The sequence below is a fragment of the Microchirus variegatus genome (genome assembly GCF_963457635.1).
Source record: "Microchirus variegatus genome assembly, chromosome: 19".
Classification (NCBI taxonomy): Eukaryota; Metazoa; Chordata; class Actinopteri; order Pleuronectiformes; family Soleidae; genus Microchirus; species Microchirus variegatus.
Genome location: NC_139820.1, coordinates 671861 through 693841, shown reverse-complemented (window position 1 = coordinate 693841; position 21981 = coordinate 671861). Strand labels below are relative to the sequence as shown.

General features: G+C 42.6%; 2 protein-coding genes across 3 annotated transcripts; both read right to left on the bottom strand.

The window, feature by feature from the left end:
• Positions 1 to 1420: 1420 nt before the first annotated feature.
• xpo1a (exportin 1 a) lies at positions 1421 to 11243 on the bottom strand (the record flags this gene model as incomplete). 2 transcript variants are annotated; one of them, XM_083906402.1, is made up of 24 exons in its annotated part: positions 1421 to 1619; positions 2470 to 2566; positions 2664 to 2826; positions 3099 to 3233; positions 3334 to 3502; positions 3595 to 3789; positions 4106 to 4212; positions 4297 to 4480; positions 4559 to 4693; positions 4786 to 4949; positions 5050 to 5206; positions 5864 to 6045; positions 6159 to 6297; positions 7018 to 7194; positions 7299 to 7457; positions 8589 to 8717; positions 8853 to 8972; positions 9068 to 9116; positions 9861 to 10042; positions 10124 to 10168; positions 10246 to 10307; positions 10727 to 10799; positions 10888 to 10989; positions 11124 to 11243. In XM_083906402.1, 24 exons carry the CDS (start codon positions 11241 to 11243, stop codon positions 1473 to 1475), a joined length of 3192 nt encoding a protein of 1063 aa, XP_083762528.1. In that variant the 3' UTR covers positions 1421 to 1472. The 2 variants fall into 2 exon arrangements, with proteins under 2 accessions (XP_083762528.1, XP_083762529.1); XM_083906403.1 differs by lacking the exon at positions 4559 to 4693.
• A 1695-nt stretch (positions 11244 to 12938) lies between these two features.
• On the bottom strand, positions 12939 to 21318 carry fam161a (FAM161 centrosomal protein A; the record flags this gene model as incomplete). The annotated part of the gene is made up of 8 exons (XM_083905557.1): positions 12939 to 13110; positions 14228 to 14470; positions 15776 to 15891; positions 16010 to 16109; positions 16937 to 17104; positions 17209 to 18345; positions 18591 to 18877; positions 21163 to 21318. The coding sequence occupies 8 exons, from the start codon at positions 21316 to 21318 to the stop codon at positions 12939 to 12941; spliced, it is 2379 nt and encodes a 792-aa protein (XP_083761683.1).
• Positions 21319 to 21981: the final 663 nt, after the last annotated feature.

Below are 21981 nucleotides of genomic sequence, written 5' to 3'. Positions count from 1 at the left end.
AATCAACATTATATGAAAATAAACATGAATTCAAATCATATTGTGGCCTATAATGTAAATAATCTATATATAATATAATATATTTATGATAATAATATTTATGCACAACATTCACTATATATATTTATATATACATATACGTGTGTATATATATATACACATGTATACATACATAAATATATACACATGTACATACATATATACACAAATACACATATAGATATATGTATGTATATCTATGTATATTTATGTATGTATACGTATGACACGTATATATATTATGTACATTATAGGCTACAATATTATGTACATCCATGTTTATGTTCATATAATGTGATCATGTCCATTCGCTTCATTTATATATATATATATATTAACCCATGATGACGCTGTACAATATTACAGTATATAATTAACCATTTACATTAAATGATGTGTGACGCAGTTGCCATAATACGACACAAAACATAATAAAATCTATTTCATATGAATATGTAACTAGCAATATAAAGGTGTAAAATTACACATTTACATTCAATTGTGACTATGTATATGAGTATTATTTTTAACAACGTACATAGTTACGACGGTATTCATTTTCATCGGCACTGGGAATAACGGCTAACGCGCGTTATACGTATACGTTTGTATTCGCAGGAGATCAGCAGTTCGTGTCTTTCCTTTGATTAAGAAAGAGCAAAGTGACACCGTGACGTTTGTAAAAATAGCCAACTTTATATTCTCAGAGTAAAGTCGTACTACGACGGCTTTACAAACAGGGTGAATACGCACACAGGCTTCCTCAACATCCAAACACAGAGCCCTCTCACTGAAGCTCCGAGCACAAGGGAAAAAAAAAGTCATAAAAAGAAAAAAAACTTTGCAAAAACAATCAGGGAAAAAAGAAAAGAAGAAGAAAAAACACCAGAAACAAAGTAACATGTTCATTACGTCACATTCATCTTCACTGCGTTCGCGGTTCTTCACAAACCACAGCAATCATCAACTAACCACTGCAACACTTTCAACATATCTTACATATTAACAAGGGGGTTGGCGGGGCCAGGAGGGAGGGGGGGGGGGGGGTGGGTTGGAGCTAACTGTGATTTTAAAAAATAACCTTTAATTCTTTCAACTTCACACGGGAGTAACAGAAGCACAGGAGCAAACAAAGTATCAAAGAACAAACCAAAAGACGACACGGCAAACAAAAACCTGCATTTATAAAAGAAGAGTGTGTGTGACAGGAAGTGAGGGAGGGGGGCGCTGTTCTCATTTACATATTGACATTGATTTGGTCGACCGACAACCGAGTGCTGGGCTCCTTTGATCTGGCCCCTCCTTCTTTTTCAAAACGCACACAAACAAAAAAAACAGAAACACACGGACAGGAAGTGTCCAACTCATGACTTTTCCTTCCTTCACATTTGTTCTGTGGACACTTGACGCTCAACGCTGCTTCAGCTTCAGCTTCAGTCGGCCATCTCCTCAGGCAGCTCGTGAGGGTTGAGGATTCCAGGCACCGACAACTGGATCTTGTGTTTCTCCTCCTGGGCCTGACGCAGAGACGACTCCCTCTCCTCCAGGAACAGGTCTGTCGTGTCCTCGCCGGCAAACTCCTGCAAGGAAGAACCAGCAGAGGATCAGCAGAGGAACAAGCAGAGGAACAAATAGAAGATCATCAGTAGAACAAGTAGAGGAACAAGCAGAGAAACAACCATAGGATCAGCAGAGGAACAAGTAGAGGAACAAGCAGATCAGCAGAAGAACAAGCAGAAGATCAGCAGAAGAACAAGTAGAGGAACAAGCAGAAGATCAGCAGAGGAACAAGTAGAGGAACAAGCAGATCAGCAGAAGATCAGCAGAAGAACAAGCAGAGGAACAAGTAGAAGATCATCAGTAGAACAAGTAGAGGAACAAGCAGAAGATCAGCAGAGGAACAAGTAGAGGAACAAGCAGAGGAACATCAGTAGAACAAGCAGAGGAACATCAGTAGAACAACAAGCAGAGGAACAAGCATAAGATCATCAGTGGAACCAGCAGAAGATCAGAAGAACAAGCAGAGGAACAAGCAGAAGAACAAGCAAAAGATCAGAAGAACAAGCAGAGGAACAAGCAAAAGATCCAGCAGAAGAACAAGCAGAAGAACAGAAAAACAAACAGAAGATCAGCAGAGGAACAAGCAGAAGATCAGAAGAACAAGCAGAGGAACAAGCAGAAGAACAAGCAGAAGATCAGAAGAACAAGCAGAGGAACAAGCAAAAGATCCAGCAGAAGAACAAGCAGAAGAACAGAAAAACAAACAGAAGATCAGCAGAGGAACAAGCAGAAGATCAGAAGAACAAGCAGAGGAACAAGAAGAAGATCCAGCAGAAGAACAAAAATACAAGCAGAGAAACAAGCAGAAGATCAGCAGGAGAACAAGCAGAGCACTGTTCCTCAGCAAACCTCCTCCACACATTCACTCACCTTGATCTGCACCAGGAAGTCCCTCAGGTGCTCCTTGAAGGCTGGGATGTCCTGGTTGAGGCTGAAGAGACCTGTGACGAACACCTTCACCTGAGCACTGAACACAACAGAGAAACCACAGTCAGACGACTTCAGAGCTTCTTCTCCAGAGAAGCTTCTCCAGAGCATTCACACCGTGACACAGGTCTACTCACTCCTGCAGGTGAGGGAAGGCCGTCTTCAGCAGGTTAGCGATGTACTCCTGCACGTGCACCTGGTTGTTGGTGGAGCCCACGGCGGCGTTCAGCGCCACGCTCACCTTCCCTTCCTCCACCAGGTTGAACATGTAGGCCAGGATGGTGGCGTGCATGGTCAGACCTGCAGGCGCAGCACAGGGGGGCGGAGCTTGTGGTTTAAATCTAATCGATTTGCGTCTCCAAAGACATGAAAACAAAACAAGAAATCTGCACCAAAGTCCATAGAAGGACCAGTGATTTTAACATCACAGACACAGGAGTTCACAGGAGGATTTTTCAGCTTAAATGTGAATATTTTCACGTTTCTGTCATTTTTCAGCTTCTTAAATGTGAATATTTTCATATTCAAAACACACGAACAGGGTTTTAGTTTTATGTAAATAATGAGTTGACCTGCAGTGTGCGAGGTGTCGGTGACCACAGAGAAGATGTGCTGCAGGATGTCGCAGAAGTACGTCTGGTAGAAGCTCTGTGCTGCAGACTCCTCTGCAGACACGTTCTGCAGCAGAGTGTAGAGGATCTGGAGACCTGACACACACACACACACACACACACAATGATTTAAAAACGACGACTCCACGTTTGACCGCGGTACGAGCAGAAAGTGCGCTCACACACACACACACACCTGTGTCGGCCACGTTCCTCATGGTGTGCTTGAAGGCCCAGATGATGGAGTCCAGGATGAGTTTGAACTGGGCCGGAGCGATGGACAGGAACGCCGGGAAGCACTGGGAGGTGGCGGCTTGAAGCAGGTAGAAGAAATGCGTCCTGTGCTCGGGGAACTCTTCAAAGTCCTGACGAGCAGAGAGAGAAAAGACGCCGTTAGCGTCGTTCAACGCTCGGCTCCCTCTGGTGGCCGCGGAGGACCGGGGCGACTACGACTGACCTTGTTAATCATGTTCAGCGTGCACTCAAAGACGGCGTCGAAGATCTTGGGGATCTCTGCCGTGATGTGGACGCCCAGCTTGTTGACGATGGTCGCCATGGTGCTGAGAACCTCGGGGTCCCGAGCGGCCGGGACGTTCCTCTGGTAGTCGATGAGCACGGCCTCCAGCAGGGGGGGCACAAAGTTCTCTGCAACCTGAGGAACAAGCAAGTGTTCAGCTTCTTACAGGGGAATATTTTCACGTTTCTGTCATTTTTCAGCTTCTTAAATGTGAATATTTTCACGTTTTTGTCATTTTTCAGCTTCTTAAATGTGAACATTTTCAAGTTTTTGTCATTTTTCAGCTTCTTAAATGTGAATATTTTCAAGTTTTTGTCATTTTTCAGCTTCGTAAATGTGAATATTTTCATGTTTCTGTCATTTTTCAGCTTCTTAAATGTGAATATTTTCACGTTTCTGTCATTTTTCAGCACTTCTCAGTATGAAGCATGAATGAAAACTGATCTCTCACCATCTGAGGGTCGTTGGAGCGACTGACCCAGCCTGAGATCAGCTTCAGCGTCTCTCTCTTCACCGTCCTCATGCTCCGGATAAGAGGCTGCTTGGTCACCATCTCGCCTGAAGAAGACGATGAAGAAGAAGGAAACGATGAGAAACCTCAGAACTTACAGACGCACAGAAACAGAGGAGACGAGTTCTGACCGTTGGTCTGCACGGCTGAGGAAATGTTTTCACTCAGGCACTTGTAGACGTTGAGCATGTCCAGGTAGATCCGTCCCAGCTGGACGACAAAGGGATGTCCCACGGCTTTACAGGCTCTGACGTTGGTCTTCAGGATGCTGCCCAGCTGACGCACCGTCTCCGCGTCCTTCAGAATGTCCACGTTCTGCAACAGAGACCACACGGTCAGTTTGGCGGCGGGGCGAGGACGTGGAGAGGGAAGACGTTATATACGTCCACTCACCTTGGTGGCCTGCTGGATGATGCTGTCCCACACCTGGTTCGGCAGCATCATGTACTTCTCTATGAGGAGCTCCTGGACGGCCTGGTCCGTCTGAGCGCCGATCATGTAGCCCACCGCCTCGTAGAACGTGTGGACCTGAAGGAAGGAAGGAAGGAAGTCACCGACGATCCTTCAGAATAAAAGCGCAGCCCCCTCTCCCGACCGCGAACGTCTCAAAGCAACTGTACCTGCTGCGGCTGCAGGTCGCAGATGATGGTGTTGATGTTGTTGAGGATCTCGTCGATGAAGGGCATCACCTCGCCCACCTGCACCTGGACGAAATGACGCCGGCACTTCTGAGCGATTTTGATGAAGGTGTCGCACGCCATGTCCTGGACGCCGTCGTGGGTTTCTGATCGGAGACAACGAGAGAGTATCCAGAGTTTAGCGACAACCCGCGCGTCACCATCGACGGGCAGACGCCGAGGACGCCGGGGCGACTTTTTACTCACCGTGCATGAACTCAAACAGCTTGTTGACGACGGTCTTCAGGAACTTCCAGTGAGCGCGCAGGAAGCGAGGATACTGTCCCACGATGTACATGATGTTGGAGGCGATGATGGCTTTGTTGTCTTTACCTCGCTTCTGTTCACACAGGCCGAGCAGGTCCTGAGGGTGTGACACACACACACACACACACACAAAATCAGGTTTGGATTGAGATCCAGTCTCAAACAACGTTGGTGTCACTTTTGTAAACCACTCACTCTCCCACACCAAAGTCCATAGAGAAAACCAGTGATTTTAGCTCACAGGGACACAGGAGCTGCTGGTCCTCTGCTGCCTCGTGTGGTCACTTTGTGTCACTGAGCTAAGTCTAAATTAATTATTTTGAAAGCCGAATTTCACAAAATCAGACATTGTAAGTTAGTGATGGAGGCAGCAGTGGATCAACAACTCCTGTGAACTCCTGTGTGCTGTGATGTTAAAATCACTGGTTTACTCTATGGACTTTGGTGTGGGAGAGTGAGTGGTTTACAAACTTCAGTTTAACACAAGGAAAAGTCTGTCTTAGAGTGAGATAAAGACGTGAACATGCGACGTAGACATCGTTGACTTATTCTGACGTCGGTTTTTCTAGTTTTGTCACTTACAACTGAAGTTTCTCCCACCACACCAAAGTCACTCACTCTCCCACACCAAAGTCACTCACTCTCCCACACCAAAGTCCCTCACTCTCCCACACCAAAGTCACTCACTCTCCCACACCAGAGTCTTTGTCTTAAAGTGAGATAAAGACGATAAAAAAAATGAAGCGCGTCACACCTTGATGACCGTGACCAGGAACCTCTTCTCGTCCTCCTCATGCATGGCCCCGCTGATGGAGCCGATGGCCCAGCACAGCATGTTCAGGTTCCTCCACGACCACTCGGTGCCGTTCACCTGACTGTGGAGCTTCTCCGTCATGATGCGGTCAGTGTCGGCGTAGTCTAGGTGAGTCAGGTACACTACAGAGGCAGAGAGAGAGATGATAGAAGCAACTTCAAGATGCATTCAAGGAACATTGCAAATGTCAATGACTTCCTCTGCCACAAATGAGGCCATCGTCGGAGTAACTAACCCAGAGTCTCCCTCATGTTCTTGTAGAGGTTGATGGCGTCCGTGTCCTTCATGAACTCCCTGACCACCTCGCCCTGGTCGTTCTCCACCACCAGCACCTCCTCTGGTTTGGCCATGCGGCTCACCATCAGCAAACGGACCTACGAGAAGGAGGAGGTTTCTTCCAGGTTTGTATCTGTGGCTCTGATCCATTTCTGTCATTTTTCAGCTTCTTAAATGTGAATATTTTCACGTTTCTGTCATTTTTCAGCTTCTTAAATGTGAATATTTTCACGTTTCTGTAATTTTTCAGCTTCTTAAATGTGAATATTCTCACGTTTCTGTCTTTTTTCAGCTTCTTAAATGTGAATATTTTAATATTTGTCATTTTTCAGCTTCTTAAATATGAATATTTTCACGTTTCTGTCATTTTTTAGCTTCTTAAATGTGAATATTTTCGCGTTTCTGTCATTTTTCAGCTTCTTAAACGTGAATATTTCTTTATAACTCCCAGTTATTTTTCCAGTCAGCCACATGATATGAGCCGTTAGTGCTACCAAACTTTTCAAAATACTATTATTTTTATTAGGGATGTCAAATTATCGCGTTAATCAGTATTTTTAGTAATAGTTTAGTAGTAGTTTAGCCGTACTTCTTAAGAAGTACTTTTAGTAATAGTTTAGTAGTACTTAAGGAGTACTTTAAGTAGTACTTAAGTAAGTAAAGTATTTAAATTTTAAAAAAATCGTGGAACGTATCGAACCGTGGGTCAAAAATCATGATACAAATGGAATGGTGAGTTTGTGTATTGTCACAGCCCTAACCCTTTACTGGTCATGTGACCGTGTGTGATGTGACCGTGTGTCATGTGACAGACATACCTGTGACAGCACAGGCAGGAAGAAGTGTCTTCGTGGTGGCACGTCGGACAGGATGGGCGTGCTGGAGAAGGGACTCTCCCTGTAGAGCTCGGCCGCCAGGTGGTTCCAGTACTCCAGGCAGATCTTGAAGATCTCCGTCTCCTCCACCTCGGACACCAGCAGCATGAAGTGCAGCGCCTGGACGGAGAGGAGGAAGCAGCAGTAGAGCGCGGGTCACATGACAAAGGTTTTCACTGGTATCAGAGGACAGAAGAAGAAAGTCGGGTAAAGTGGTTTCTCACCTCCATGAGCGCCTCACGCATGTTGGCCCTCTTCTCGATGAGCTGCCCGTGTTCTTTGAGGAAGGTGCAGAGGAACAGGCTGAGGTTCTGGATGAAGTTCTGCTCGTCGTCCTTCCCGTTGGCGTAGGCCACGCGGATGTTTGTGTTCAGAGGCAGCATCTGAGCAAAGAAAACAACAAACAGCGCTTCATCTCAGACTTTAACAACAGTACGACTACTAACATTACTCCTCAAGTACTACTAAACTACTACTAACATTACTCCTTTAGTAGTACTAAACTAATACTTAAATTACTCCTTAAGGACTACTAGAATTACTCCTTAAGTACTACTAAACTATTACTAACATTACTCCTTAAGTACTACTTAACTACTACTAAAATTACTCCTTAAGTACTACTTAACTACTACTAAAATTACTCCTTAAGTACTACTAGAATTACTCTTTAAGTACTACTAAAAGTACTCCTTAAGTACCACTAAACTATTACTAAAAGTACTCCTTAAGAGCTACTACTAAAAGTACTGCTAAACTACTACTAAACTATTACTAAAAGTACTCCTTAACTTCTAAAAGTACTGCTAAACTACTACTAAAAGTACTACTACAATGTCTTCGTAAGTACTACTAAAAGTACTACTTAAGTACTACTAAACTATTACTAAAAGTACTCCTTAAGAACTACTAAATCACTACTAAAAGTACTGCTAAACTACTACTAAAAGTACTACTAAAATTACTCCTTAAGTACTACTAAAAGTACTACTATACTACTACTAAAATGACTGCTTAAGTACTGATAAAAGTACTCCTTAAGTACTACTAAACTATTACTAAAAGTACTCCTTAAGAACTACTTAACTACTACTAAAAGTACTGCTAAACTACTACTAAAAGTACTACTAGTTTTTTAAACAGGAAAAGTTTAAAGTTCGTAAACCACTCACTCTCCCACACCAAAGCCCATAGAGAAAACCAGTGATTTTAGCTCACAGGGACACAGGAGCTGCTGCTCCTCTGCTGCCTCGTGTGGTCACTTTGTGTCACCGATTTAAGTCTAAATTAATTATTTTAAAAGCCGAATTGACAAAATCAGTCATTGTAAGTTAGTGATGGAGGCAGCAGTGGATCAACAACTCCTGTGAACTCCTGTGTGCTGTGATGTTAAAAATCGTTGTTTTTCTCTATAGGGTTTGGTGTGGGAGAGTGAGTGGATTACAAAGTGACACAAACTTTGTGTTTGAGGCTGGATCTCAAGCCAAACCTTATGATTACGTGTGTGTGCTCACCTGTTTGAGCTGGCCCATGGTGAGCGTGAACAGGTTGATAAACTGCTCCTCGTACTGGTTGACGGTCACGCCGGCGATCTCCGTCAAACACTTGAGCGTCACGTTGCGAAACATGGGCACGTTCAAGAACTGCGAAACAAACGCGACAGACAAGAGTCGTGAGTTATCGGGGAAAGAGGGAGGGGCCAACCCTGTGCTCTAAACCCAACAGGAAGTCGGCCATCTTGGAACGAACAGCAGCCCAATTTTTTTTGTGTTTTTTACCTTGTAGACCAACGTGCTGATGAGTTTGGTCTCAAAGATGTAACCGAGAGGAATCCAATTCAGGAAGCGGAGCAGAGTCTCCAGTGTGGCGTGGACCAGTGGTGCATTCTGGGAGTTCTCCTACAGAAGAAGAAGATACGATAACGTGGAGAGGTTTGTTTTGTATGACGATTAAAGCTTTAGAGGCAGACGAAGAAGAAGAAGTGAAGTCTCACCATGACGAACTGACACAGCTGGAATATCTGAGAGAACTCGTTGCACATGCTGGAAAAGACAGAAACATGATCGGGAGTTAGAAAACGTTAGAGCTGAAACAATTCATCGATTTATCAATCAATCGTCAACTATTTTGATCTGATTATTTCATATCGTTGTGTTTCTTTGCAACTGACTCAGCAGAAAAACAAGGAAATCATTAAAACTGAATCATTTTGGTTTGTGGACAAAACAAGACATGTTTGAGATGCTTCTTTAATTATGTTTTTCTGCCGAGTCATCACAAAGAGATGCTTCTTTATGCTTTTCTGCCGAGTCATCATAAGTAATGCTTTTTAAATTATGTTTTCTGCTGAGTCATCATAAAATGACTTCTAAATTATGTCTTTTCTGCTGAGCCATTGCAAGAAAATGCTTCTTGATGTTTTTCTGCTGAGTCATCGCATGAAAAATGCTTCTTGATGCATTTCTGCCTCGTCATCACAAGAAAAATGCTTCTTGGTGTTTTTCTGCCGAGTCATCATAAAATGTGTCTTTATTATGTTTTTTCTGCCGGGTCATCACAAGAAAAATGCTTTTTACCAAAAGTTTTTCTGCCGAGTCATCACAAGAAAAATGCTTTTTTCATAAAGTTTTTCTGCCATCACAAGAGATAGTTATAAATAATAATAATGCCGAGTCCTCTCTCATCAGGACATGGAAATATCAGATTAGTCGATTACAAAACAATGGTTAGTCGCAGCTCCACACAAACATGGCTGCTGCTGCTGTTTGTTGGTGTTGTTGACTCACCTGTCTTTGAGATGCTTGGCTTTCACCTGCGTCATCTGACCACTGGAGAAGTCAAAGACCTCCTCGCTGAGCAGCTTGAGGATGATCATGTTGTTCTGACAGAGGCTCTCGCTGGTGCGACTGGCGCCCACGATGTCGCTGATGAACGTGGGCCAGTGTTTGGGCCACTCCTGCTTCAGGATCTGAGTCGGCGAGGAGGTCGTTTGGTTAGAACCCATATCATTATCGTCAAAACAGAACAGACTGTTGGTTTGAAGAATTACCTGTACGAGGATCATGTTGAGTTTTGAAATGTAAACTCCTTCCTTCTGCGGACAAACGGAAAAACAACCTTAGCATCAAACTCCTCACAGTTAAAGCAGCAGCTTCGTTCACGTCAACTCACCTCCATGTTTGAAGGATCCGAGGAAGTCTTGATTATCAAGCCAACCACGTATTTCTTGATTCCTGAAAACACATGAATGTGGTTCCATGAGATCATTTTTTTGTATGTCATCCCAAATTTGCCAATTTTTGTCAAATTTTACAAAAAATTGTCAAATTTCACAAAAAAAAATCAAGTTTTACAAAAAATTGTCAAATTTTACAAAAAAGTTTTTGTATGTCATCCCAAATTTCACGAAAAAACTGTCAAATTTTACAAAAAAATTGTCGAATTTTACAAAAAAATTGTCAAATTTGACCAAAAAAAGCTTTAGTATGTCATCTCAAATTTGCCAATTTTTGTCCAAAATGTGACAAAAAAGTCATAGTATAGTATGTCATTCAAAACGTGAAACTTACAAAAATTTGACAAAAAAAAGTCATAGTATAGTATGTCATACAAAATTTGCAAATTTGCCTGTGTTTCAGGTCAGCGAGTTTACCTTCGCACTGATTCCTCGGGAGAATCTTCCAGCGTGTTTTAATGACCGTCTCCAGAATCTGCAGGGCATAATACTGAGAGAGAGAACAGAACAGAGGTTTGTTAAAAACACAGAGAGCAGCGTCTACGTCGAAAACGTCCGTTCGCGGGTTGGGTTCATACCTTGGTTTTCATGTTCTGAGAGAACTCCAGGATGGTGTCCACCCTGGTCCATGCGTCCGGGTGGTCCTTCAAGGTGGTCAGCACTTCCTGGGCCATCCGCTGCTAAAAGAGACATCGTCACAGGAGAGCACTTTACAAGACCTTTTCCCTCAGAAGTCTACACTGATCATATAGATAGATAGATAGTTAGATAGATCTACAGATAGATAGATAGATAGATAGAGTAGTAGTTTCACCTGGGAGCCAATGTCGTGGTGCATGGAGTTGACGACATTGTCCAACAGGTTGATGTCCAGTTTCTGGCTGAAGTCCAGCAGTTGTCTGGCTGGATGGTCGGACAACATCTCTGCTGGCATAGAGTTTCTGAGAGGAGACGGGGACAGGAAGTGACTAAAATACACACATATACTGCGTATGTTATACACATTCACACAGGTAAGTACACAGTAAAGTACACACATCTCTGGCTGCAACTTTTTTTTCCTCCACAAAGAACTTTTGGTTGAGGTTTAGGGGTTGCAACTGAAGATTATTTCCGTGTTCAATGAATCCGTCTGGTACCTACACATTTCCAGACTTCTATGAGGACTTTTTAGTCGATATCAAACATCTGAATACCAGTTTGTTAGATGATTATTATGTAAATAAATGGTTTTAAAACCCTTCACTAATAGCAGTTAGTAAGCAGTAACCATGGTAACGCCACACCATTCTTGAATGGTTTCATATCATCTGCAGGTCGGCTATGTTGCGTAAGTAACTTGTTTTGATTTTTATATGTTAATATATTTCATTTTAGAAAGTGAGATAATAGTCTGGATATTTTTCCATACTTATCCAGACCTGGAAATTACTCAAATTAAATTCCATACTTTTCCATGCTGCACAACAAAGAAATCATTAATATAATTTTGGCTTTGTTATAAATTAAATATTATCTTTCGGCACAAAAGAAAGGCCGGCTGAAACAGTCAGTGTGTGATTTATAACACAAAAACCCTTTATAATCAAAATAAAATGACTGATATACACTTCGGTATTGTATTTAATGTTAAAATAACATAATAAGACTATAAAAAGTTCTACTACAGTCACATTCTGGTGAGATTCTTTCCGTTTAGTCCTAATGTGTCAACCCTCGTGGTCCAATCATGACACATTGAAATAAATGACAAAAGTGGCTCAACTCAAGGTGAAAGTGCGCCCCCACCTGGCGGCCCGTGTAAGCGTGGAGCTACAATCACCGCAAGAAAAGGAACGAAAAAGCCCGACTCATCGCAGCAGTTTAGCTCAAATCAAAGTTAAGTTAAGTTTCGCGGATCGTGGATCTGTCAGCACCCTCACTGCCCCGCTGCCATCCCAGAATACACCGCGCCAATCTGGGACGGAACCGACGCTTACTCGTCCGTGTGCTAGGCTAACGCGTTAGCTTAGCTTACCTGCTATGTTCGGGGCGCTCGTGGGAAACAGCAGTCTCTTAGCGGTTGAAGGTGTCGCAGAAACGGGGACGTTTAAAAACAAAAGATCCTCTTCTTCTCCTTCTTCAACACGGAACACTTTTATCTCATGGCACGCGTTCACTCCGACGCTAGCCGAAAGCTAATGCTAGCTTTCCCGAGGTGACACCAGTTGATATTAAAATGTTCCTATTTGTCGAGTCTGTGTCGAGCCCAAAACAAAACAATAAAACAAAACGTTGTTGTGGTTTAAAGCACGGCGTTGTTTGTTTTTCCGCCTCCGGACACTTTTGACTCCACACCGTTCCCAGTGACCACAGCCAACTCCCACAAGGCTAATTAGCAACCTAGCGTGCTAATGGAAAAGTCAGTGTTGTTTCGGCTCTGGCTAAAGCTAACGGCACATATTCACAGCAGTCACTCTTGGACTCTTGTCCCGGTTTAACAATCACGCCGTGGAAACGTCTGCCGTTTATTTCTGCCTCTGTTCGCGAACACCGTGGAGCAGCGGAGGTGTTTTAAAGCGTGTCTGCTCTTCCTCTCGGCTCATGCTTACAACCACGGACCGGTTGGAACCGGTTGAGACCGGGATATTCATTCTCGGTGTTTCGGCCCGTAGCGCGCCGCGTAAAATTTGGACTGTGTACCAGCCCACACGGCGTCTGATTGGACGACGCCGGCGCTGTCGTCAGGCGTCGTCATTGGCTCGGCGACGCTGTCAATCACACGCCAGGTCCCGCCCCCTGACTTGGCTCCAGTTTGACCTCTGAGCCGCAAACAATAAATAAGATAAATACACATCAAAATAACAATAAATAAGATAAATACACATAAGAATAACAATAAATAAGATAAATACACATCAAAATAACAAAAAATAACATAACTACACATCAAGAAAACAATAAATAAGATAAATACACATCCAATTAACAATAACTATGATAAATACACATCAAAATAACAATAAATAAAGTGAATTCACATCAAAATAACAATAAATAAGATAAATACACATAAGAATAACAGTAAATAAAGTATATTTAGAATAAAACAATAATATATAAAAGTACTTTTAGAATAAAACAACAATAAATAAAAGTACATTTAGAAATACAACAACAATAAATAAGATAAATACACATCAAAATAACAATAAATAAAGTAAATTCACATCAAAATAACAATAAATAAGATAAATACACATCAAAATAACAATAAATTCACATCAAAATAACAATAAATAAAGTACATTTAGAATAAAACAATAAGAAATAAGATACATTCACATCAAAACAACAATAAATAAGATAAATTCACAATAAAACAACAATAAATACAAGTACATTTAGAATAAAACGATCATAAATAAGATAAATTCACATCAAAATAAATAATATTAATCTAGAATAAAACAATAATAAATAAGATAAATTGATATCAAAACAACAGTAAATAAAAGTACATTAAGAATAAAACAACAATAAATAAGATACATTCACATCAAAATACTAATAAATATCCATTAATTTAGAATAAAACAACAATAAATAAAGTACATTTAGAATAAAACAACAATAAATAAGATAAATGCACATCAGTACAATGTTAAATAAAGTACATTTAGAATAAATCAATAATAAATACATTTTAAAAATGACTGTCGATGCTTCAGTTTGACAAAGTTATTGTCACAAAAAAACACACACAAATATTTATAAAGAAATAAAGTTTTATTCTATTAAAGTACTGAATATTTAACACACACACACACACACACACAGGTGAGTACAGCTCAGTAACTAATAACCAGTTACATTTTTAAAAATACTGTGATATAAACGTTTGACATCTTCTTCAAAATAATAACAACGTGAAATCACTCTGCCGCCTCCTGCTGTCCGGTGTCGGCGTCGCGCTCGCTCTCGTCCGAGTAACTCTCGTGATCGTCAGAGTAGCGGTAGCTGCCGTCGTCGCTGCGCTCGTCCGCCTGTAAACGACGGCCTCCGCGTTCCTCGTTGTCGCCGCCGCCATCAACGTCCACGTCTTCGTCATCGAGGAAGACTTTCCTGAAGTGGACGCTCTGATATCCTGTCACTTCTGCGTCGTTGTCATCGTCGCGGTCACTGTGAGAACAGAGTCGACCGATAATCATCTTTGTGTGGAAGATTTGTATGATCACGTCTTTATCTGGTTTACTCTATGGGCTTTGGTGTGGGAGAGTGAGTGGTTTACAAACTTCAGTTTTCTGTTTAAAAAACTAGTAGTAGTTTTAGTAGTACTTATGTAGTAATTTTCGTAGTAGTTTAGCAGTACTTTTAGTAGTACTTAAGGAGTAATTTTAGTAGTAGTTTAGTAGTAGTTTTAGTAGTACTTTTAGTAGTAGTTTAGTAGTACTTTTAGTAGTAGTTTAGTAGTACTTAAGGAGTACTTAAGGAGTACTTTTAGTAGTAGTTTAGTAGTACTTTTAGTAGTAGTTTAGTAGTACTTAAGGAGTACTTAAGGAGTACTTTTAGTAGTAGTTAAGTAGTACTTTTAGTAGTAGTTTAGTAGTACTTAAGGAGTACTTAAGGAGTACTTTTAGTAGTACTTTTAGTAGTACTTTTAGTAGTAGTTTAGTAGTACTTAAGGAGTACTTTTAGTAAATAGTAGTAAACTTCAGTTTCCTGTTTAAAAAACACTGAGATACCAAAGTCACTCACTCTCCCACACCAAAGTCCCTCGCTCTCCCGCACCAAAGTCTCTCACTCTCCCACACCAAAGTCACTCACTCTCCCACACCAAAGTCACTCACTCTCCCGCACCAAAGTCACTCACTCTCCCTGCACCAAAGTCACTCACTCTCCCACACCAAAGTCACTCACTCTCCCACACCAAAGTCACTCACTCTCCCTGCACCAAAGTCACTCACTCTCCCACACCAAAGTCACTCACTCTCCCACACCAAAGTCACTCACTCTCCCGCACCAAAGTCACTCACTCTCCCTGCACCAAAGTCCCTCACTCTCCCACACCAAAGTCACTCACTCTCCCACACCAAAGTCACTCACTCTCCCTGCACCAAAGTCACTCACTTTCCCTGCACCAAAGTCACTCACTTTCCCACACCAAAGTCACTCACTCTCCCGCACCAAAGTCACTCACTCTCCCTGCACCAAAGTCACTCACTCTCCCGCACCAAAGTCACTCACTCTCCCGCACCAAAGTCACTCACTCTCCCGCACCAAAGTCACTCACTCTCCCTGCACCAAAGTCACTCACTCTCCCACACCAAAGTCACTCACTCTCTCACACCAAAGTCACTCACTCTCCCACACCAAAGTCACTCACTCTCCCTGCACTAAAGTCACTCACTCTCCCACACCAAAGTCACTCACTCTCCCACACCAAAGTCTTGTTTAACTTCAGTAAAGTGTGTGATTGACATGTACCTGGAGTGGGAGGAGCTTCTCGCCTCGGCTGCTTTGCCACTGACGAACTCTTCGGTCACGTCACATCCACGCAGAGCGCCAGCGTATCGTCTTTCTGCCGCTTGTTTGGCGTTAATCTGGAATCACAGCACAACGTCTGTGCAACAGCAGTCTGTGGCTGCAGCGATCCTCCATAATACATATATAAAAATATAAATAAAGACATAAATGAAGGCACAGAGTGTTGATGATCACCTGTGTGACCTGCTCCAGCAGCAGAGGCCTCTGCTTCACCCTCTGCTCCATCTCCTTCATCTCCTGCTGGTGTTCTCTGTGACGCTGCACATCCTGTTTCCTGTGCAGGAAGTGACATCACACACGTCACATGGTACACACACACACACGCACACACACACACACGCACACACACACACACACACAAACATACACACATACATGCAGTGTGGCAAAAAAAACTGGACTTTTGTAAACCACTCACTAGTTAAATTACTACTAAACTACTATTAAAATTACTCCTTAAGTACTACTAAACTACTACTAAACTACTACTAAAATGACTCCTTAAGTACTACTAAAAGTACTCCTTAAGAACTACTAAAAGTACTGCTTAAGTACTACTAAAAGTACTACTAAACTACTACTAAAATTACTCCTTAAGTACTACTAAACTACTACTAAAATGATTCCTTAAGTACTACTAAACTACTACTAATACTAAACTACTACTAAAATGACTCCTTAAGTACTACTAAACAACTACTAAACTACTACTAAAACTACTCCTTAAGTACTACTAAAAGAACCTCTTAAGAACTTCTAAACTACTAGTAAAAGTACCGCTTTAGTACTACTAAAAGTATTACTAAACTACTACTAAAATGACTCATTAAGTACTACTAAAATTACTCCTTAAGTACTACTAAACTACTACTAAAATTACTCCTTAAGTACTACTAAACTACTACTAAAATTACTCCTTAAGTACTGCTAAACTACTACTAAAATGATTCCTTAAGTACTGCTAAACTACTACTAATACTAAACTACTACTAAACTGACTCCTTAAGTACTACTAAACTACTACTAAAATCACAAGTACTAAACTACTAGTAAAAGTACTGCTTAATATATATATATATGTATTATATCACAGTTCAGAACCTGAACTCTCTGAGTTTGTGTTGTTGTGTCTGTGACAGAGCGATGTGAGGGTCGTTAGCTTGCGCTCGCTTTAGCACCTCCCTCTGCAGCGTCTTCTCCTTCTGTTGTTGACGCTCCCTCCATAGCTCCGCCTCCTGCTCCGCCTCCTTCCTCCGCTGCAGCACTTTTCTGCTCAGGGAGACAATGGGGTCACAAACGGAGGCGGGGCTTGGAAGGGAGAGGAGGAGGAAGTGGGTGTGGCTACAGGTTGGGAGCTAGCTCCTGCCGGGTACCTCACGGCGTCGTGGCGTTTTTTGGTAGCGTCGGTGACTCTGAGGGGGAGGAGCTCCAGGCTGCCGGACAGAGACGAGCACAGGCTGGAGGTTGGCGTGGCGGCGGCGGCGGCGCGGACGCGCGGCCAGCGTGGCGGCGGCGTCCTCGGACCGCCGCGCTCCTTCTCGATGTCGTCCAGGACGCGTTGGCGGTGCGAGGCGACGTGAGCCGTCCTGAGGTGGAAGGGTTCGCACGCCGTGCTCGCCTTCACCGCCTTCGTCTTCTGCAGGCGTTCCCGGAAGCGCCTGTAGGTGGCGTCAAAGTCGGGGACGCGCGCGTTGATGCGCGGTCGGTGGCTGAAGACGCCGCTCTCGTCGCCCTCGCCCTCGCGGCGTTGTCGTTGTCGTCGCGGCCGCGGCGGCGTGAGCATGCTGCGCGGCAGGGCGGCGCTGTGGAGCAGCTCCCGGGCTCTCATCTGGATCTTGATGGAGCGGTAGAGCTCCGCCTCCTTCTGTTGCTCCTCACCGGACGCCGCGGCGTACACGGACCGCGGCACGGGTTTGGCCTTGAAGGGTTTGAGCGCGTCCTCGTCCTCGTCCTCTGGGGGGCGCCGCTGCCTCTGCTCCTTCTTCAGGCGCTCCCTCTCCAGGAAGCTGAAGGGTTTGCTGACGGTTCCGACGCTCCGGCTACGCCGCCGCCGACGCTCCTCTTGAGCGTGGGCGGGGACGGGACTGGCGCGGAACGTCCCGCGACCCTCGGCGAGCTCGTCCAGCTGCCGCCGCAGCGCCGCGTTCTCCAGCTCCACCTCCGAGCGCGTCTTGACGCCGCGCCGCCGCCGCTCGGCCTCGCGCAGCGTCATGCGGAACGGCGTCGGGACGGTGACGCGGTGTTTCCGCGTCTGCTGCTCGCCGTCTTTCAGGCTCCGCCTCTTCCTGTCGCCGTCTGTCAGACCGTGGAGCGAGGACGCGGACGAGGGACGGGCGTTTGGGGACGAGCTGAAGTTCCTCCACATGTTCCTGATGTGTTCTTTGGGAGAGAAGAACTGAGCTTTGGCCACGCCCTCACAGGCCACGCCCTCAGAGTCTGATGATGACCTCCTCCTGAGCTCCAGAGCTGACAAAGACTTCCTGAGACGCCGTGAGGACGCCGTGTTTGACCTGATCACAGACAGGAAACACACTGTGATTTTCACAATAAAAGCTTTTTCAAATCAGCCGACCTGGTTTTTCTTTCCCTTATGTTTTTGTCGCATTAAAAACATTCTATAAAACACAAGTCATCTTTTTATTTTTATTTTTAAATTTAAATTTTTTTATTTAAAGTTTTATTTTTTCTTAGCTTTAAAAAATGTGATTTTTTTAACATTACAATTTTTTTTTTTTTTTTTTTTCATCACACTCACCTTTGAGCAGGCTCCGCCCACCTAAGCCCCGCCTCCACAGGCTCCAGCAGCTTGAGGTGCAGTTTTTGGCGATACATGTTCTCCAGCTCTGCCATAGTGAGGACGTGAGCCTTCTTCAGCTCCTCCAGTTTACTGTAGTACTCCTCGTTAGAGAAGAAGACGCCGCTCACGTCCAGGGCGGGGGCGTGGCCTCCGACCTGATGGGCGTGGCCTCTGGCGTGATGGGCGTGGTCTCCGACATAACGGGCGTCGTCGCAGAAATCAGAGCCCGAGTCCTCGTCCTCCAGCTGAAAGAGAACGTGGTGTGGTTCTATGAGGACTGAAGAACACAGAACCCTAACAACAACACACACACACACACACACACACACATACACACTGTGTTTGCTAACCACTAAAGACGGACCGAACAAAATAAAGTCTACGACGTCTTTAAGAACACGTTCACGTCTTTATCTTCACTGAGAGACAGACTTTAACGACGGGAAACTGAAGTTTGTAAACCACTCACTCTCCCACACCAAAGTCAATGACCCTGGGGACTTTTCAGGACCAATTCCCTTGTATTCAAGGACTTTGAGGACGTTCCAGGACCAATTCAAGGACCCTGGGGACTTGAGAACTAATTCCTTCAAATTCAGGGACTTCAGGGTTTTCGCTATGGACTTTGGTGTGTGAGAGTGAGTGACTTTGGTGTGGGAGAGTGAGTGACTTTGGTGTGAGAGGGTGAGTGACTTTGGTGTGGGAGAGTGAGTGACTTTGGTGTGGGAGAGTGAGTGACTTTGGTGTGGGAGAGTGAGTGACTTTGGTTTGGGAGAGTGAGTGACTTTGGTGTGGGAGAGTGAGTGACTTCGGTGTGAGACAGTGAGTGACTTTGGTGTGAGAGAGTGAGTTACTTTGGTGTGTGAGAGTGAGTGAGTGACTTTGGTGTGTGAGAGTGAGTGACTTTGGTGTGTGAGAGTGAGTGAGTTTATAAACTCTCAGTTTAACACTGAGATAAAGCATTTAGAACATTCTGCTTTAAAACATTCTGAACTGTTTCTTTAAAGACTTTTACTTTGAAGGTAACAGTTTTGCGCAGATCCTTCTGCAGTAATCCGTTTTATCGTGAGGAAGAGGAGGAAGAGGAGGAAGAGGAGCAGATGGTGGAGCACAAAGAGCAGCTTAGCATCACACACACACACACACACACACACACACACACACACACACACACACACACACACATACACACACACACACACACACACACACACACACACACACACACACACACACACACACACACACACACACACACACACACACACACACACACACACACACACACACACACATACACACACACACACACACACACACACACACAGCTCAGGTGTTCACAGATTAATTCAGTGTCTGAGACGTTAAGTTAATCTGGTCAGAACTGAAGGACAGGTCCTGTGTCCTCGAAGACAGATCATAGACAACTGAGTCAGGACTGATCACATGATCAGTGACATCATCGATCAGTGACATCATCGATCAATCAGTCATCTGTCAAATGGTTTCACTGTCATTTCAGGTTTTTGTCAAAAAACTATTTTTACACCAAAACAGGTCTAATTAATTAATTAAATAATTAGTTAATAAAATAATAAATAAATACATGAATGAATTAAATCATTAATTATTCGTTTATTTAATTAATTAATTAATTAATTAATTAATTAATTAAAAACAACATTTTGGAAAAAAAAAGTTTTTACACCAACACCAGACCAATTAATTAATTAATTAATTAATTAATTAAATAAATAAACAAATAGATAACTTAATGAATGAATGAATGAATTAATTAATTAATTAATACATAAATAAATATATTTGGTATTGTGGTATTTTTTGGAACATTAACACAGTTTTATGAAAACTTAAAGTGATTATATTTAACATTACAAAAATCATCCTGTTTATTTCTTTTTTTTAACATCATAATATTTTATAATATTATTTTATGATTATTTTGTAACTTGTTGTTGATTTTAAATTTGAAGTATTTTCTTTTCCATTAGTACATTTTTTTATATATATATATATTTTAAACATTAACTAATACAAGTCCTGTTTTTGACACATTAGAACATTTTATAACACGTGAAAGTATATATTTATATTTTATACTGTACAAAAACATCCTGCTCATTCTATTGGTTTTGAGAGTAAATCATTAATTTCCATTTAAAACTACTTATGTTCACTTTTTTTGGTCAATTTATGCGTTTGTGTTGTTTTTTGGTCAACAAAAAAACAAAAGAATTAAGTTAAACTCGGAAAAATAGTTGAAAAACGTAATTTCCCAACATTTAACGACACTTTACGGACAAACAACTGACCGATTTATCGTGAAAACAACATAAACATGACGTATTTAATATATTAGCATTTAAAGTAACGTGTATATATACATTTACGTATGTTGTGTAATTGTTGGATGAATAATCTGCGTGTTAATCCGTGCGCAGGTGAAATAAAGAACAGTCAGTGACGTAAAAGTTCTCCTCGCGCCGTTAAAGGTCGCTTTTATTCTCACCTCGTCCTCGTGCTCCCGGTTGTCCACGTGACCCGGTGCCGCGAGGGCCACGAGTGTCTCGCGCTCGTAGGAAGCTGACGGCGCCCTTGTGCGCGGGTTCACCGGCGTCTTCAGACACGACGTCACCAGCACGTTCGTCCGGTGACGATCCTCCATTTTGGCTCCGTCACCACAATAATAATAATAATAATAATATGAACACACTTCCGGGTTTGTTTCTTCTTCTTTGTTTGAAAAAAAAGTTGAAGTGAGCGCGAGACAAACAAACAAAAAAAGTAGAAACGAGTTGGTTCCGTCCTCGCGCTGGAGTCAGTCTGTCCGTAACCAGGCAACAGGTGCAGGGGGCGGGGCGAGAGGATACCGGGAGCGTGGGCTCTTTTCAAAGTAAAAGCACGCAAATCACCGACATGAGCGATTTTCAGCTCATATTTTAAGTTCACTTAATTTACCTAACTTTAAATTTATTTTTATTAATTTAAATAAAGGTGCTGTCATAATAAAGTTTTAAAATACACTGTAGGTGACGAGAGAGAAAGGGCATGGGTTTTATTTTGAAATAAAATGACAAACTAATCAAATTTAGTGAGAGATTAGGACATAAATGACATTTTTATGAAGAATTAACACAAATATTAATATTTGGGATACACAATATTGAAAAAAAAGTAAGGGTTTTCACTCACTGAATTGAATAAAAACAAGAAAATAATACTAAACATAATGAAGGATTTTTTAAAAATAAGATTAAAATTTTTCAGGGTAAATTATATGGAGGCCCCGACATGAGAAAAAAAAATGACGGCGAAATTTTTTTTTTTT